The 18,608-nt window shown below is 38.1% G+C and overlaps 1 protein-coding gene across 4 annotated transcripts in view; it reads left to right on the top strand.

Moving 5' to 3' along the window:
- KCNQ1 (potassium voltage-gated channel subfamily Q member 1) overlaps positions 1-18,608 on the top strand; it is a 371,056-nt gene that overhangs the window by 93,122 nt on the left and 259,326 nt on the right. For all 4 annotated transcript variants that reach the window (XM_075502322.1, XM_075502321.1, XM_075502319.1 and 1 more), the window contains exons 4-8: positions 263-341; positions 1,289-1,385; positions 2,006-2,146; positions 14,425-14,535; positions 17,081-17,176. In XM_075502322.1, coding sequence (XP_075358437.1) covers positions 263-341; positions 1,289-1,385; positions 2,006-2,146; positions 14,425-14,535; positions 17,081-17,176 — 524 coding nt within the window. The remainder of the gene's footprint in view (positions 1-262; positions 342-1,288; positions 1,386-2,005; positions 2,147-14,424; positions 14,536-17,080; positions 17,177-18,608) is intronic.

Genomic DNA, 18,608 nt, shown 5'->3' with positions numbered 1-18,608 from the left:
TTACAGCAACTCATATAACTCTCGTAATTCATCTAGAACGTGGCCATCTTGGATCCATCCCAGTAAAATCTTTCTATCATATCACACAATTATATTTTCTTTACAAGTTACAATAGACATCTCTGATATATAAACAAAAATCTTAATTTGGGGTGACTGTTCAAATTGTAAAAGTAATATTGGCATTGGTTCTAGTAACAGTTGTGCAGAAGTATTGCAAGATGCTGCTAACTCCTTTTTTCAATTGACTTTTATTTTCCAGATTTAATTGTAGTTGTTGCTTCCATGATAGTTCTTTGTGTGGGCTCTAAAGGTCAAGTCTTTGCAACCTCAGCGATCAGGTAACTATATGCAATAAAAGAAAATTGTGCTGAGTAAGGTAGTTTTTTTCTTTTTTTTACCTCCCATTTCAATTCTTGCAGGAGGAAACGAGTCACTTCTCAGACACATGTATCAGAGCAAGTCACCAATCATGTATGGGCACGAAACAGTGATCCCATTAAGTGTAGGGGAAATAATTTTGTGTGGGTTGTCTGTCTGGTTGAAATGCATTTATGTCTGGTGGGGATAGAGGTGCACATACCCCTGCCCCCTTTCCCCAACTACGTGGGTTCTACCCAAATCCTGTTTTAGTTTCTTGGCTCAGTTTTATAGTAACTCTTTTGTGCTTCATGTCTCTGTCACCTTCAGGCTGCTTCTTCATAAAATACCTGGGGTTAGTGGTTATGAATTCGTGATGGACCACCTTGTGCTCAGGAAGGTCCCACCACTTGGTTTTCTTGATTGAGACAGTACAGGGCAGTGTACTGTGCTCTGTGCACTAGCTGCAGTGATGCTCTAGGATTGCAGTGACTCTCATAAAAAGAATATTTTAAAATATTATTGGACTGTCTAGTTCAAATTCCTCAAAGGTGAGGAATTCAGATCTTTAGTTGGCTGTTTCTGTATGTTGTTTCCCAGTCTGGTGAGCAGGTCAAATATGAGTTGATGAATGATTTCTAGAGCATTCACAGTTTGTGTCCAAAATTCCTGAATCCTTGAGTTATCCTTACTAGCCATGTGTGCAAAGGTCTGTCCTTCTATTGTGCAATCTCCCCATTCTGTCTTCATAAAAAACAAGATGAAAGATGGGTCAATGGAGTGAAAAAAGACAGGCTGCTAAGTCTAACATAAAATACTATGTGTGTCTCTTAAAATGGTCCTTTGGAAGAGACAGACTTCCCCTCTCCACCTCTGTTTCTTCTCTTCTATCTTTAGTCTCTTCATTCATCTAAAAATTGTGTTCCAGGGGCATCCGTTTTCTGCAGATCTTACGAATGCTGCATGTTGACCGTCAGGGTGGTACATGGAGGCTGCTGGGATCAGTAGTGTTCATACACAGACAAGTAAGTTTGAGTACTCTGAGTAATGACATAATAATTGATGCAAAAGTCCTTATATTCAGAACAGCATGTATGCAGACATGCTGATGATGTCAAATATATTTAGTATGGAGGCAGGCATTTATTTTAACCAAATATGGTTGTTCTGCCTTGTTCAAGGGACAAAAAGTTCCTAAGAGATTAAAAATATCATCTCCACTTTGGCAAACTTTTGACTTGTAGTTGGACTTAACCACAGAAAATGGGACTTCTGAAAAGTAGTCTGAATATTTCTAAAAATATGTATTGAAATTCCAAAGTTGTTTTGAATGTGACACTGTTTGAAAAAACTACCCAACTACTTTTTGGTGACCAAAAGGTTAATGGATCATGCTTGCAAGTGAGGAGGTTGTTTTGACTCTGAAGTGTGCATGCTGGACCAAGTCATCAGCTATGGTGTAAATTCTTTCACCATTGAGCTCAGTGGATTTTTGTTAATTTGCACAGCCAACAGTTGGTGTCAATGTTTATTAATTGCTGAAATTACATTCTTCTGTTCCAATTATCTTTTAAAAAACATCAGTGATAGGTAATTTAAGTGTCTCAACAATACCATAATGCTGTTATTTTGATTCTCTTTGCAGGAACTGATAACTACACTCTACATTGGATTTCTGGGCCTGATTTTTTCCTCTTATTTTGTGTACCTGGCTGAAAAAGATGCTGTAAATGATTCTGGAGAAACAGAGTTTGGCAGCTATGCAGATGCCCTGTGGTGGGGAGTAGTAAGTATAGCAATTTCACATGTACTAAAAGTAGTTAACACCTTCAAATGTGGAGTAAAGTTCAAGTAAGCATGGAGTAAGAACAGCAATTTGAAATGGCCTCTTATTGCTTCAATACACTTTCTGGTTTTGTAATTTTATGAAACTAAGAAAATACTATAATGATCAGTAGTTCTATTTGGTGTTTTTAATCTTATGTGATCCAAAGTGATCAGATTATGTATAGCGGATGTAGAAACATCTATTCTTAATTCTTTAACCTGTCTTCCCTTCTGTTATAGTGATTACTTCTTGCTACCTTTCTTATGGTAGGGTTCAACCTTTTGAGGTGGTAACAGTCTTGCTAAATCAGGGCTGGTGTTTTGGGTTTTTTGTGTGTGTGTGTTTGTGGTTTGTTTGTGGTTTGTTTTTTTTTTTTTTTTTGTCTGTTCCCTGTTTATTCAGAATGGACTAATTCCAGAACAAGGAGCATCTGAGATACTTAAGAAATCCAGCACAGGACTGTTTTGAAGTGATTATATTGCTTTGGAACGCACTTAGTATCCTTATGTGGCATTCGTCTGTGCTATGTTGACATACCATCTTGCTCAGAGATTTCTCAGGTTTCTCTAAGGTGCTGCCACACTTCGTGGTGTAAATGGATCTTTAGTTCTGCTAATAAAGTTCTGCTTTCTTGCTGTTGCTAGTGACAGTTGTCTCTCTATTTTCGTTTATTATATGTACTTACTAGTTTGGCAGCTCTAATCTGGGATTATTTTTTAGTAAACTTTTAAATTTTGTTGCTTCTGCTAGTAACAATCCCCTCTTTCTTTTCTCGCATGATATGCAAATATTAGGTTGGTTGCTCTGTTCTGGGATTTCCTGTCTGTAATTGCTTCCCTTTCTTTTTCCTACTACAGTTTAAAGAAAGGTACTTTTTTGGAAGCTGTTTTTCCTTATCATTAGCATTCAAGCAATGACTTGTTTTTATCTGCTTTAATTGTATGTAGCTTAATAAAACAAACTGTCATCGTTAAGTGCTACCGATCTTTAAAATGCAGGGCATCGCTAATGATTCCATGCTTGCATTTTCAAAATGTCCTGGCTCCTCATCTTTGCCATTTTAAATCAAAAGGCAGTTTCTTTTTTTTGTTTAAAAATGAGACTACTAGTAAGTCTTATGTACAAGGACCATAGGACTAACACCTCCATTTCACTAATAAAACTTTTTTTTTTAAGACATATTTTTAATAAACCTCTGCGTGTATGTACTTACATAGTCTTCTCTCTACAAACAGTACCACTTGCTGTTTCAGGAAGGAAAGGTCTATTGATGAGCAAGTCTATTGCAGGTCTCCTGGTGCTGAAATGCATATGTAGCCTTTTTTGAATCCAACAGGTTTTGTTTAGGTTGCTACTAAGATCTGCTACAGAATTCTTCCCTCTTGCTGTCTGCCATAGTTAAATACAGCCTCTCTTAAGATCAGAAAACTTGCTGTGTAGCACAAGGAAGTGGCTTTCTGGCAAGTAGCTTTTTCAATGCTTTCATGTCATCACAGCATTTTTATTTTCCAGTACAGCGGTCAGATGACTTGGTAATTAACAGTGGCAGACGTAGCTGCATTTAAAAACACACGCTGTCATTGGTGTTGGCATTAAAAATTGAGTATGTGACAGACCAGACTGGCTTGCTGAAAATGTAGTAAAACCTTCCATAAAAGCAATATGATTTGTCAGGATATTGAAATATTCTCCTTTCAGGGAATTACTGCTCACTTAACAGGCATGCCAGTTATTTTGTTTTTCTAATTACAATGAACTTATTTAATCAATAAGTTTAATCATGATAATATTCTTTCTCTGTTATAACTTCTATTATGTTGTAGCATGCCACTCGAAGTGTGAGACTGCATTCAACGAGCTCATAATGTAATTTCTTTAATATTAAAATTAGAATTTAGTGTCCTTGTTCTGTTCTAAACGCAGATGCTATATTTTGCTGACTGCTAAAAGGATTTAGCAAAACAAAACTCAAATGGGTTCAGGTCCATCTATTTCTGGTGTTTTGATACTGTAATATTCTTCACACTTTCTACTAGGAAAAAGCCCTGTAAAGTTAGGACAATAATTGGGATGTCATTAAGTATCAGGATGCTTCCTAATGAAGGTCTCAAACTCATACAAAAACCTTCTCAAAGTGTTAGGTCTCAAAAGTTTTGGTTATGTTCTAGCCCGAATTTTCAGAATTGCTTAAACACCACAAATTCTGGTCACTGAAAACCTGTCTCAGACTGTTTGGAACTGGACACGCAGAAGAAGGTAATTCACAGGTCCTGTCTCAAACACTGTCATAGATACGTGATCTGTCTGGCAAGGTAACTGATCTCACTTCTCTGAAAGTGCACTTACCTCACGTAGTAGAGAATACTTCTAAAAGAAAAGTACTTGATAATGTTTTCACACCCCCTCTCTCTCTACAGCATTGCACTTTTTTTTCTCTCAGTGTATAGCTACGCTGCTAAACAAGTTCTTTGGGTAGCAGCAATAGAATATGTAGCATAGCATAAAGTAAAACATATGAAAGGTCTGTGTTACCACAACTAGACTGCATCTGGAATTGGGTACTTTTATATTACTGTGCTTTGCTGACTGTAGACGTACCCATAGGGTGCATAACTTTTAATTAAATGTTCTTCATTGTCATTGTTGTTATTTATAAATCTATATTGCTTTTCCATTTCCATATGTAAATTGGCCTCCTGGGCTTTATTTGAATTTCCTTGAGAACCCTGGGCTGTAGCTAGTTGCCATGCCAGTTTATGGGCTTGAAGAAACCTAAGGTTACCTTGTGGCATAAAGATTTGTCTGTGTTGTTGCTGGTTTTGAATGCAGTGCGTGTTGTACAAATAATTCTGCCAATGGCTGCATATTTCTATGCCTTTCAAAAGACAAGTTTAATATTTGCAAGTAAAATACAAGTAGCATGACGCGTCTTTCAGCCCCAGTGCAAGTATTCAAAATTAGTCTGCTTATATTGTACTTCATGTCCAGACTAACAGTCTTAAAGACCTAGTATAGATTCTGGACAATAAAAACAAGAATTTAAAAAAAAAAAAAGCTAAAAAAATAACAAATAAGATGCTAAGTGTTCTCACCAAATCAGTCAAAGATGACCACATTCAGGGAATGTTATTGGCTCACTGTCTCTTTTTTTTTTGTGGTGGTTTTTTTGTTGTTGTTGTTTTCGTTTGGTTTGGTTTGCGTGCGGTTTTGTCCTCCTCCTCTCTCCTTAGGTATTAAATTCAATCATGCCTCAGGCAGACTGAGGGGAGCTCTCCTTTTGATATCCACTGAATGCTACACAATTTCCAACCTTCACATCTGAATAAACATCCTTCAGGAAAACAATTATGTGGATTGTGCTAACAGTCTCTTTGATCATGAACACTATTTGTCACAAGCAATTATTGAATATAGCCATGCATGGATATTACACTATGCCCGTTCCTTTGATTTGGTTTGAATTGGATCAAGCAATTGTTTGCAAGTACCAGCTTTAGTTAAGAGTTTCTTGTTCCTTTAGTTCATTGATATATGCTTTCTCACCAAGGACCGAATTCAACAAAACATTGATGAGTTTGCTTACTTCTAAGCATATGTAAAACCATATTCCTATTTAGCAAAGCCTATCAGTATGTGCTTAATGTAAATTTAAAATCAAAATTGTGGGAAAGCTTTGCTGAACAGTTGCGGGAAATACCACTTGAAACTACATGTGCATAGAACTTTTGCTAAATTAGAACAGATCTGATTTAATTTGTAAATAGTTGAACATAAATATTGAAAAATTCCTACATAAAAGGAACTGTGTTATTCAGAACACTTTTCCCCCTTTCTAAATTAAAAAAGCTGTTGAGTACTGTACACTGACTTCAATGTTAGACAGAAGGCAACACTTCATTTTTATTCTTTTTGTGGTTTACAAGTCAAGAATACCAACTATAGGCCTGTTATATCCTTTTTTTTTTTTTTCTTTTTTTTCCCCCTAATTTTTGGGATGAGGTGTTTGGGTTCTTGGGGAGGGAGTTGGTTATTTTAAGAATTTTTGGAGTGGGGGTCAGAAGATGTAAGGGTTAGTATTTTTCAATGTTTTTTGCATGCAATCTGCATCTTGCAACTGCCTTCTCATCTCTGAGCTTTAACTTGATGAGCAGTTCCAAGTACATTTTGTTCTCATTTAATGAAAATCTGTGGGGTAGATGTGGAGAAACCTTTTAAAATTCTTACTTACAAAGTACAGATGTAGATATTCTTATATCTAGAGAACACTCTTGGGACTTTATTTTCTTAATTTGCAAATCTTTAAACCTCTATTAAAAGATATCAAGGAGCTAGGAAAAAAAGTTATATCTAGAGGAATCCAGAAATTTTCAACAGTTGTTTTCCACTTGACGAAATAAAAGTAAATTATTTCAAAATATAGATAATTTTCTATGTCAAGATCTAGAAAAAATAGTTATAATTAAGGAATTTATCTTTCATTTAAATTCAATAATTAGCACAAATTGTGCTCCTGTTGAAATGGGTCTGTAGGATGCTGAAACTAACTTCACTCTGATTTTCCTCTTGTTGTATGGCTAGAATTATCCTCATAGGAATATGTTTTAAAACTTCTCTCCTAAGATATTTGGCTACCTTATATATGCTTAAGCATTCTTTTTTCCCCTTGTACCTAGATAATGCTGTTTCTTTTCAGTATAATTACTATATTTTGTGAGGTGTAATGTAGTACTAATGTTGAATGGAAAATAAATAACTGTAGAATTCCCATGAACAGTTCAGAAATTGTAGTCAAACTGTCTGCATATGTTGATAACTTTCCCCAGCACTTCCTTCAATATCACACTGAGATATAAAGGGTACTACTTCAACTGGCTGCTTTTTCTGACATTTTTTGTACAGAAGTGGTCTGTTGAGCAAGGTCTAGATTACAGAAACTCCTCTACTATAGATTAAGACCTATATGTGCTTGAGTTCAACACGGCTGAGATCAAGTCCAATAGGCAGAGCAGTCTGTTGACTTTGCCAGCAGTGTGACTGATGGTGGCTGGCAGACCTCCCACCATTTCCCATTCATCTGATCAGTAAGCAGAGAAGGGCTGGCATACTGCAGCCTCCCAAAGAAAGTGGGTATCGCTGTACTGTAAAATCTAAACAACTGATGATGGGTTAATTATCAGGCTAGGATACAAAGTTGCTGGATCTGCTATGAGTTTCATTGCTTGTGTCCATGTGTATGTTTACTACTGACTTCAGATCTAAAATTGTCTTTTCACTCCAAGTAAAAATTATCATAATAATGGTCAAATGGAAAAAATGATCAAATAACCATCTGCCTGGGATGCTTTAAGTCTTTGCTGGACTATGTTTTCCTAATTTAGTTACCTTTGTATTTTGGTAGGGGTGCTTGTATTTTGGCGGGGGGAAACTCAGATGAACCCAAACAATTTGCCTATGCTTTCACTAATAATGAACAATTCTCCCTATTTTTATGCAAGTTTGTCCTGTATCTTGTCATCCTTGAGAACTACTGCCAGCATGATCCAGGGGATGAATAGACTATTTTACAAGAGCAAGTGAAACAGCTTTTATTTGTGAGGCTAAACACACTGAGAAAGGGATTCAGCTGAGCATGATGTGTTGTAGGTGTGTGTACTGCAGGAGTGAGGCAACAGAAGAGGGGAGGGGGATAAACTGAGACCATGAAATGGTGGAAGAGAAAAACAAGGCTGGAAAGCCATCTTTCAGAAATGAAGACAGGAGCCTACAAGAATGCCTGGTACCATCAAAAGCATGAGGTTCTGGAATAATGTCCCAACAGGAACAGCGAGGGGAAAGCCAATTCATTTTCAGATGGAGTCGCATTTTCAAGAGATAGTGAATGAGCCGACATAATGTGGTTGACTTGAACTAGCCAGAAACTACTTCCAGAAAATAGCAACCAGAAAATCCCTTCAACCCTTGTATTCCTACTGACTTGGTTAAAGCTGTTGTAGTCCCTTTTTTCATTGCACAGAACAGACTTTGCAAATTTAGGTGAGCTCAACCCTCCAACTTAATTTTCATCAGGTGTTTTTGGTTTTTTGGTGTTTTTTTTTTTTTTTTTTTTTAAGACTTGTCTAGTTTTATCTCTGAGATCTCACAAGTGGACATGTTTAGTTTGGGCTATCATTTGATTAGGAGGCTTAGAGTGACCAGTGAGGCCAGACAGGTCAGAACTGATTGATGGCTAAAAATGACACCTTGAGGAGGTATTAAACTACTATCCAAGCATGATGGCTAGGCAGCACTGAGGATCTATTATTTGAGAGACATGACACTGAAGTTGTTATATTCTGTTTGTTGTATTTGCAATTGGATGTGTAGTTCCATTTAACTTAATATCCCAAGTTATTAGAACCTTTTCAATGTCCTTCAGATGTAGTTGTGTCTCAGTTATGTAGAATCATAGAATGCTTTGGATTGGAAGGGACCTTTACAGGTCATCTAGTCCAACCCCCCTGCAAGAGCAGGGACATCTTTAACTAGATCAGGTTGCTCAGAGCCCCATCCAACCTGACCTTGAATGTTTCCAGGGATGGGGCCTCCACTACCTCTCTGGGCAGCCTGTTCCAGTGCCTCACCACCCTCATTGTAAAAAATGCCTTTCTTAAATCCAGTCTAAATCTGCCCTCCCTTAGTTTAAAGCCATTGCTCCTTGTTCTGTCACAACAGGCCTTGCTAAAAAGTCTGTCCCTGTCTTTCCTAGAGGCCCCCTTTAAGTACTGGAAGGCTGCTCTAAGGGCTGCTCTAAGGTCTCCCCGCAGCCTTCTCTTCTCCAGGCTCAACAACCCCAACTCTCTCAGCCTGTCCTCGTAGGAGAGGTGCTCCAGCCCTCTGATCATTTTTGTGGCCCTCCTCTGGACCCGCTCCAACAGGTCCGTGTCTTTTCTGTGCTGAGGGCTCCAGAGCTGGACGCAGTAGTCCAGGTGAGATCTCACCAGAGCAGAGTGGCAGAATCACCTCCCTCGACCTGGTGGCCACCCTTCTTTTGATGCAGCCCAGGATACGGTTGGCCTTCTGGGCTGCAAGTGCACATTGGTGGCTCAGGTCCAGCTTTTCGTCCATCAGTACCCCCAAGTCCTTTTCCGCAGCACTGCTCTCAATCACATCATCCCCCAGCCTGTATTGAAACCAAGGATTGCCCCGACCCAGGTGTAGGATCCTGCACTTGGCCTTGTTGAACCTCATGAGGTTCACACAGGCCCACTTCTCCAGCTTGTCCAGGTCCCTCTGGATGACATCCCGTCCTTCTGGCATGTCAACCCCACCACTCAGCTTGGTGTCATCTGCAAACTTGCTGAGGGTGCACTCGATCTCGCTGTCAATGTCATTGATGAAAATATTGAACAGCACTGGTCCCAGTACGGACCCCTGAGGGACACCACTTGTCAGTGATCTCCACCTGGACATTGAGCCGTTGACCGCTACCCTCTGGATGTGACCATCCAGCCAATTCCTTATCCACTGAATGGTCCACCCATCAAATCCTTATCTCTCCAATTTAGAGAGAAGGATGTTGTGGGGGACCGTGTCAAAGGCTTTACAGAAGTCCATATAGATGACATCCATTTCTTTTCCCTTGTCCACTGATGTGGTAACTCCATCGCAGAAAGCCACTAGGTTGGTCAGGCAGGACTTGCCCCTGGTAAAGCCATGCTGGCTGTCTCGAATCACTTCCCTGTCCTCCATGTGCTTTAGCATAGCTTCTCGGAGGATCTGTTCTATGATCTTCCCAGGCACAAAGGTGAGGCTGACAGGTCGGTAGTTCCCAGGGTGATCCTTTCTACCCTTTTTGAAAATGGGCACAATGCTTCCCTTCTTCCAGTCACCAAGGACTTCACCTGACTGCTATGACTTTTCAAATATCATGGAGAGTGGCTTGGCGCCTACATCAGCCAATCTGCTCAGGACTCTGGGATGCATCTCATCATGTCCTATAGACTTTATATATATGTTCAGGTTCCTCAGGTGGTCACGAACCTGATCTTCCCTTACAGTGGGAGAGGCTTTACCCCGCTGGTCCCCAACATGTTGTCTGTTGATTCGGGAGGGGTGAGGAGAGCGGTTGCCAGGGATGACTGAAGCAAAAAAGTTGTTGAGTACCTCAGCCTTCTCCTCATCTGTTGATACTAGGTCACCATTCTTGTTCATCAGTGGAGTTACACTTTCTTTAACTTTCTGGTTGATACACCTGTAGAAACCCTTCTTGTTATTCTTTGCATCCCTTGCCAAGTTCAGCTCCAGCTGTGCCTTGGCCTTCCTGACCCCATCCCTACACAAGTAGGCAGTGTCCGTGTACTCTTCCCAGGTTACCTGTCCCTGCTTCCACTGCTGGTGCAGTTCCCTCTTGCTCTTTAGTTTGACCAGCATGTCTCAACTCAGCCTTGCTGGTCTCTTCCCTTCCTTGTCTGATTTTCTCCATCTGGGGACTGAGAGCTCTTGCGCTTATGTACTTCAACTGCATCAAGAATGATGGTGTGAGCCTGCAATGATAACTGTATGAAAACAACTTCGAAATATTAAGAAGAAAAAGAATCCAGACATCCCCTTTAAGTGTTTGTAATAGTAGTGACCAGGAAGTCCTTTCTTCAGCTTTGGATTACAATTTTAATTCCAATGTTTCAAAACATTTGTGTCCTGTAGAGCATAGTCATCTGAAGGATGTAATTTGAATCTTCTCAGAGTGCTGCAATGTACGTAGAGGTGATTGGGAGCAGAAAGTGGAATTTCTGTTGTATGAATCAGTTCTTATCACTAACATCCTTATATGCACAAGGAAGAAAAATATTGTCATTTGGAAAAGAATTCAAAATATTGAAATATCACCAGTTTTTTTTTAGCTTTATACAGATTGCATACTTCACAGTAAAATAAAAGCATGAGTGTCTAATCTGTTTGCACTTGTGCTGCATGGATTTCAGCAACTTGGAAAGATTCTACTTTATATTCAACTTGCATGAATGCAGTTGACTGAATAAGATGTCAAGCAGTAGAAAGGCTTCTAATGTGTTCATTACACTTAGGCGTACAGGAGAGCATTCAAACCATTTTGCAATTTACTATACTTCAATTGCAAAGAAGTCAGGGAGCCAGTTGATGTTTCTGGTATAACACTGGATGTTGTTCTTGTATTACTTGATTTAATCAAGGCAGGTGTTGTGAGTGGGTCAGAAAATTAAGTGGTATTTGGTATACAAAACAATATCTAGTGCAATTGATTTTGAAGTTGCAGTGCTGCAAATTTAGGAACAAAGTAGTTAAGGTATTTTCTATAAGGTGACTTTCCCTTATTTGCTTCCATGCTTGGCTTTTTTTAATCTTTTAGCTTGTGTTTGCTCCCTCAGTCCTGTGATGTCTGCCTTTTTAATACCTCTGAATCATGCATTCTTGTATTTTGTAGCTGTTTATCTGAATTTTTGCAAGGCACACATTTCATCAACAGAGCATTGTTACTCACCTGATTAGTTTGCTGTGCTCACTTTAGCCTGATAGTCTTGAATAAAATTCCTTCCCTATTCAGTGCTGACGAACATTACTGTTTCTTCTTGCTGTGTGGATTTTTGCTTCATATTTCCTCCTTCAGACTATTGATGCATATTTAATAGGAACAAGATTAGTCTTAATACCAAAGCCTGTGGTGATGTACATCAGATCAAAGTTCTGAAATAGTCAATGGATGAATATGATTTTGTTCCTAATTAAAACAATTAGTTTTACACGCTGCTTTTCAATGAAAATTTAATGTGTGAGCTCTTGTATCAATTTAATTTCATTATGCCAACATATTTACTATGCTAGAGTAGAAGTTGAGTCAGTATTTCCATTATAAAAGCCTATTTTACAACTGTAAAATTAGTATTGTACTCTCTAGGGGGTTATAAACTGGCTGTAAAAATTCATTTAGGGCAGAAACTTGGCATGGAAGGTTTCAACAGTATATATCTTAGGGAAAAAAGAAAATGTAATTTTGGAATACAATGCATTGTAGATGGATTAGAGTTATGAGGGCAGAGAAAAATGTTAATCTAAACACATGCTTTGATTTGCAACCCGATTTCCAAAATTTTGGTTTTTTTTTAAAAAACTCCTAAACAAACAGCACAGAAAATACTTTTCTTGTGTCTATGATGCTTCATATAGACCAATTCAGAAGGAATGGGTGGGGTGGTGGTGGAAAGGGGAGAAAAATACATCTTAGTTGTATATGAATTCAGTTCAGTTATACTTCAGTCAGCTCAAAAGCACCTATTTCTTTTCACTTTTCTAGTTAATGTATATATTTCAAAATGGTGTTAAGATTGTAACACAGAATAGTTGATAAAACTTTTCAATTACAAGGATTTGTAAATCTTTTCAAAACCTGAGACATAAACCACTATCTTCTCTCATAATCTTTTATGTAAGAAGGTAGTGGAGATCATCACTATATTTCCTTTTTTATACCATATTTTTGAATGGGAAATTGTAATTAGAATTTAGGATTTTTTTTTTTTTTTTAAACTGACCCTCTTATGTAGGTAAGGAGATAATGTCATCCCTTCAGTTCCTCATCAGGCCCTGAATTAAGGCGGTATTTCAACAACAATTTCAGGAATACAGGCAAAGATACTTGGGTACTTAACTCGCCTTAGTAATTCTTAAAATACCTTTGTAGTACATGAAACAGTTTTGGAAATAAGCCACATTTTAAAAACTTGTATTAAAAATTAAATGCTAATACTTGAATGTTTTGAGTATCAGCAACTTGCAATAAACTTTTAACATCATCACCTCAAGCAGCTAGAGCTGTCCCTTTGTTGTGTGTTTGACAGACACGTAATGATGTTGCTTAGAAGGTGGATAGTTTGAGTATGGATGGCTTGCTTCATGTGTTTCTGAGGTACAGCTCAGGTCGGAACTTACATCCACAGGATTTCCCTCTGGTGTCTCAACTTTTAGTAGGAATGGACAATTATTAAAGTGGCCGACAGCCACACTTTTCCTGAAGCACCTTTTATTTCCCCAAACCCAGGTTCTCCGTCCCTTCACCCCCTTAACAAACATCTTGCCTCTATAAATCTGCCCTTCCCTGCTCTCCTCCCCTAGAGATGCTGCCCTGGGCATTGCCTGCATTTCTGTGGTTGCTGGGTAGTATGCATTACAGCAGACAGGTGAACTAGGAGCAACTGCAGGACAAGGTGGGGATGGCCTGTGTATATTATTGTCTGGGACTAACATCCTCTGTGTCCTGGGCAGCTAAAGCCCATACTGTCAGAAGAAAATCTGAACAGCCAGCAGCTGAGGTCTGCCTCAACTGCTTGAGAGCTTCATGTGGTTTCAAAGGCTCTGATTTGGTTAGCCTTCTTCAAAGTCACAGATAAAAATCTCTCTAGTTTCCAAATTCAGAAATAGCTTGTGACATAGGTGAATTTAAATTGCTCTCAGATGCCAAATGTATCGTTCTGCTTCAAACAAATCTATTCTTTCCTTCGGCTCATGCAAGTAATGACTTATTAAGCCTTGTTATGCTACATCACTGTGGTGGTAATCTTTACTTCAGTGTTTTGAAACCCAAACTCAACAGATGTTTCCTGCATGTGTGCATTAAATTATCTGTTCTTGCTCTCAAGGTATTATATGAATTAGTGATTCATTAGACTATGTTTTCAGGATCTTTACTGCATGGAAATTTTTCAGCTTCTCTTGCTATTTATACCAATATTATTCTCTAGAATACTTCATGTCTGACTCCAGTCATAGTCCATGGTTACAGTATATATATGCTCTTTCTGTGCAGCAGCCCTGTAATACTCTCAGCAAACATCTCCTGCCCATAAAGAAAATCAGCAGTTCAGAACTGTTGGCAGCCTCCCCCTAAGGAAAGTGTATGACGTGGGCAGGCAACCCATATCCCAGTAACTTCATAGGCTGTAAAGTTGCCTCAGCCATGAAGACTTAAATTAATGGTTTTACTTTACAAGATTTTAAACATGTATTTTATTGTAATTCAATTTCCTGTACCTTTTTCCATCTCTTATAGATGGGAAAGCAAACCTGGAGAGGAGAGTTACCTTCATTAATGTCACGCAGACTGTCATTGGGATAGTTAGGAATGCAACTAAACTTTCTTTAAAATAAATAAAAAAGGAAGAAAGAGCAACAACCCAAAACTGCCACATTAATACTTGCTGTAATGCTCTATGCATTTCTCTTTACAGGTGACTGTTACAACTATTGGCTATGGGGATAAAGTGCCTCAGACCTGGATAGGAAAGACCATTGCATCTTGTTTTTCAGTATTCGCAATTTCATTTTTTGCACTACCCGCGGTAGGTTATCTTGTGCTTTTGCTGGCAATTTGGTGTTGACTCATTAGTTGACAGAGGAAACTTTTGTTATTGATTCTTTAACCTTTCATTTAATCTGATGTTATGAAAGCTTTGTATTAAACCTTTACATTGTAGTTAAAATATATGTAGCTTGTAGAAGCAAAAGAGCTTCTACAAGTAGCTAAAAAAAGGTAAATATGTAGTGTTTATTGTATGCAACACTAGATTTGGTATGTATTTGAGAACAAGATGTTTAATTCAAAATATTTTTTCTGCCTCTCTCAGAAGTGTAAAGGAAATTATTTCTCATGCTAATTACTTCTGGACTCAGTAACTTAGTGATGTTTTGGCTTTTTAGGGCATTCACTCATAGTTTACTCACTGATTAGGTCCAGGGTGAACTCTAGAGTTCTCATACACATCCTTCTTCTAGCAAAGCTGCTGAAAAGGTGTCACTGGCAGAGAGACAACAATAAGCAGCCAGGGACACTGATGCACCTCTTTGCCAAATTAGCATATGTCCATGGCCAAAGTCCCGTTTTTCAAAAGTGACCTAGGGATGAGCTTTTAAAGGTGTTATGGCACTTTGTTTGCACTGAAGACTTTACAAAACCCAACTTTACTCTCAAGTACTTTCTAACAAGAAACAAGGTACTTGAGTACCAAGAGTAAATTCAAAATCAGCGAAACCTGGGCTGTGGTTTGAAAACCCAAAATGTTCAGTTCCAAGGGTAGTTAAGGGTATTTTTTTCACAAATTTAGCAATACTCCTGAATTGTGCTGTTAAAATGTTTGTGAAACCTGAACTGTGCTGTTAAAATGTTTATTTTTCAGCAAGTTTTTCAGTTCAGTGACAAGAACAGTTGTGTTAGCAGAAGTTAGTGTAGTTGTGACAGGGAAGCGGTGGGGATAAGTACAGGATGGATGAGAAGAATACTTTTATGCCAGTACTGTTGCAAAAATTCTGCACAACTTGAAATAGTAACTATTAAAACTCTAATGTCTTTTAAAAATTAGTCACTTACTTTAAAGGTATGCAACCTTTTGCAAAGGAGGGTAATTAAGTGTAGATTTTTAGACTCTCCAGCATCAGTTCACCTTTAAAGCATATTCTTCCCCCCTTCTTATTCTAATCTCTTTCACATTTATTACTTGTTTAGAAGAGCGATCTGGTAAATGAAATGAAGAAAAATGCCAAAAGCTAAAATTTTGTCTGAAGGGTTGGGGTTTTTTTTCTTTTTCCCACAGACTTGAATGCCAGCAAAGATTTTTTTTTTTTATAAAGAATTGTGTAGCAGCCCCACCTTCACAGCAATGCTTTTATGTTTACCTGTCAGATTTCCCTAGTTGTTTGTAGAGGTAAAACAACAACAAACACCCCTTTATCAGTGTGATTTTGTTACTGAATTAAGTTGTTCTTGTGAGTTGGCCCAAGGGGGAAATTTAGGGTTTGAAGCTCTAGCAGGAAATAGTTGATAGGTGCTGCCTTGCTGCCTTCTTGCTGTTTTAAATAAGGGGAGCTGGCTGAGATCACAGTCAAAAGTAGTTGTTGTGACTAAACACAACTGGTATGGGTTCTGGATGTACCAACAATCCTTCATGTCCCAAATAAGTGGTGACTGAGCATCATTAACTCTTTGATCTTTACTAAATGAACATAATAGGAAGGGCTTTTCCTGTTCCTTTCAAAACACTTGATGATTAATACAGTTCTTAGAGGTTGAGCCAAGATCACTGGCTGTTCTGACACCTTGACTACCATATATAGAAAAGGAATTCTGGTTTTGTTGAGTAGGTAACTAAATCAGCTTACATGACTACATGTTATAGATGATCTCATTTTTATCTGTGTTACTAAACCCTCTGTTAAATATGACTATAGTTATGCAAATGACTACATAAATGACTCGCTCTATACTTAATTTTGGACTTAGTAGTCACACTACGTTCGGAGGCTATTTTGGGTTGTACACCATCCAGTGCCATTAGTCCATGTCCCTTGTCCTGAGAGTGGATTAGATGGCCTTATGTTGAACTCACTGAAGTCCTGACCATTTTGTAATATTACTTTTCCTCTTTTGTCCTCCCCTCCCAGCATGCATTACCATATGGAAATAGAAATTACCATACTACAGTTAAAAGGTCTTTCTTGTGACCTGAATCATGCCATGCCAAAGCTTTATTTCTCATGAAAATAATGTTATGCACATCAGGTTAATGTTTCTCCCTATTCTGTCGTTCCCCTGCACAAGCATTTATGAGGCTTTTAGAGAGTATGAAATATCATTTCTGCTTGCTCATTAGCATTTGAGTCCAGATGACTTAAATAGGCTTTGGATCAGGGCATGATAGCATTCATAGTTTGTTTCAACAAGTAATGCTAACCAAGTCTAAAAACTTAACAGTATTAAGTCATTTCCTCTAAATAATTAGTTGGGTTTTATGATCCTGAATAGAAGTTTATTAATACAACATAATTTAGCAAGCTTACGCGTGGTCCCCCCCCTAAAAAAAAATTAGATCCGTGTTTTCTTTCTTCCCACAGGGAATTCTTGGTTCAGGCTTTGCCCTAAAGGTACAGCAGAAACAAAGACAGAAGCATTTCAACCGTCAAATTCCAGCTGCTGCCTCTCTCATACAGGTACTGAGTTCCTGCATTTTGCATACTGTCATTTCTTTCCATTTATAGTTTTTTTTTAAAAACTGTTGGCAGTATTTCCATGCCTGATTCCCATTAAAAATTGTATAGGAGTTACAGATGCAAGTCTTTCAAACGGTTTTGGAAATCCCACCTTTAATGTAAACTAATGAGCAGAAAATTTCACTCCCGAATCAGTGCAAACTATTTAATTCAGCTGGTTAAAATCAAAACTGAAGGCTATTCTGTAGTTATTGAACAATTTACCTGGGGAAAATGTTATGAAATACTATGCTTGCAGCAGTGAAAAACAGAGAGGAGGCTTCATGTAAAATTGTACTTTTAAAAAATACATTGTTGCTTGTAAAGGCAAATATCAGATATGCTTCATTTTCTTTGGGACAAATAAATTATTAAAAATCTCAAATTTAGGAGAATTAAGTCAGAATGTTAAATAGGAAAATCTTGTCTGAATTTTTCAGCTCCAGGATAGGTGGCTGGGAACCACTGGGACTCTGCAAAATCAGTCTTTTCGTGTAGGATAACATGTAGGCAGAAAAATTTTGATCCCCTCTGTTAAAAATACAGTTGCAGTTCAGCGTCAGTAAGGTCAATGAGATTTTATCCTTTACTTAAGTGGAGCCAGCATTTCACCCTGGAGAAGTATTAATATTGTTTCATTCTAGGTTTTTCCAGCTTTTCCTCCCTCACTCAGTATCTGCATGTAGCTTTAGAAGCACAGGGATCAAATTTAAAAGAAATCTAGACGTACACCTAAGCTGTATCATTTTTGCATTCTCATATGACTTATTTCTCTAGCTTCATGAGTGAATGTGGATTTCCAGGACAGGCTCTTTATGGAAACAGTAGCTAACTGTAAAGTTTATGCTTGAAACTAAACAGTCCCAGAGTTAATGTGAAAAAGGTTTAAATTTAGGGCTCTGGTTATAGCCAGAGATTAGCCAAAAATCTTCAGGCTCAGTGTGTTTCGTTTGGATTGCATGGCCAGAAAAAGGTATGGTTTTGCAAAGAATGGATTTTTAGTGTTCCCACTGATTCTTTTGGGAAATCAACTCCAAATTATTGGGAAGCCTGAGATTGCATGTCCAGAATGTTGTACTTGGCTCCATCTGAAATGTTAAGGAGGAGTGGAGGATAGACAACGAGTTGCTGACTACCTGTTATTAATAGTGGTAATTATGATTTACTAATAGTCTTGGACTTCTAAAGGCCTAATTTAATAAGTGGTCTACAAATAACTTACAAAAAGATTATTCTTAAACAAAGAAGTTTCTGAAATAAGTACAAGACAAGACAGCAGCTGAAATGAATGATACTTTTTTCATGAATTCCTTCTTGTTTTCTTTTAGAGGCTAGTTGTTTCTTCCAGTATCCTATTAACCGTGGTGGGAATTACGTGTTGATTGTGTGATCC

This window comes from Mycteria americana, chromosome 5 (assembly GCF_035582795.1).
Source record: "Mycteria americana isolate JAX WOST 10 ecotype Jacksonville Zoo and Gardens chromosome 5, USCA_MyAme_1.0, whole genome shotgun sequence".
Lineage (NCBI taxonomy): Eukaryota > Metazoa > Chordata > Aves > Ciconiiformes > Ciconiidae > Mycteria > Mycteria americana.
This window is presented reverse-complemented; position numbering and strand designations above follow the sequence as displayed.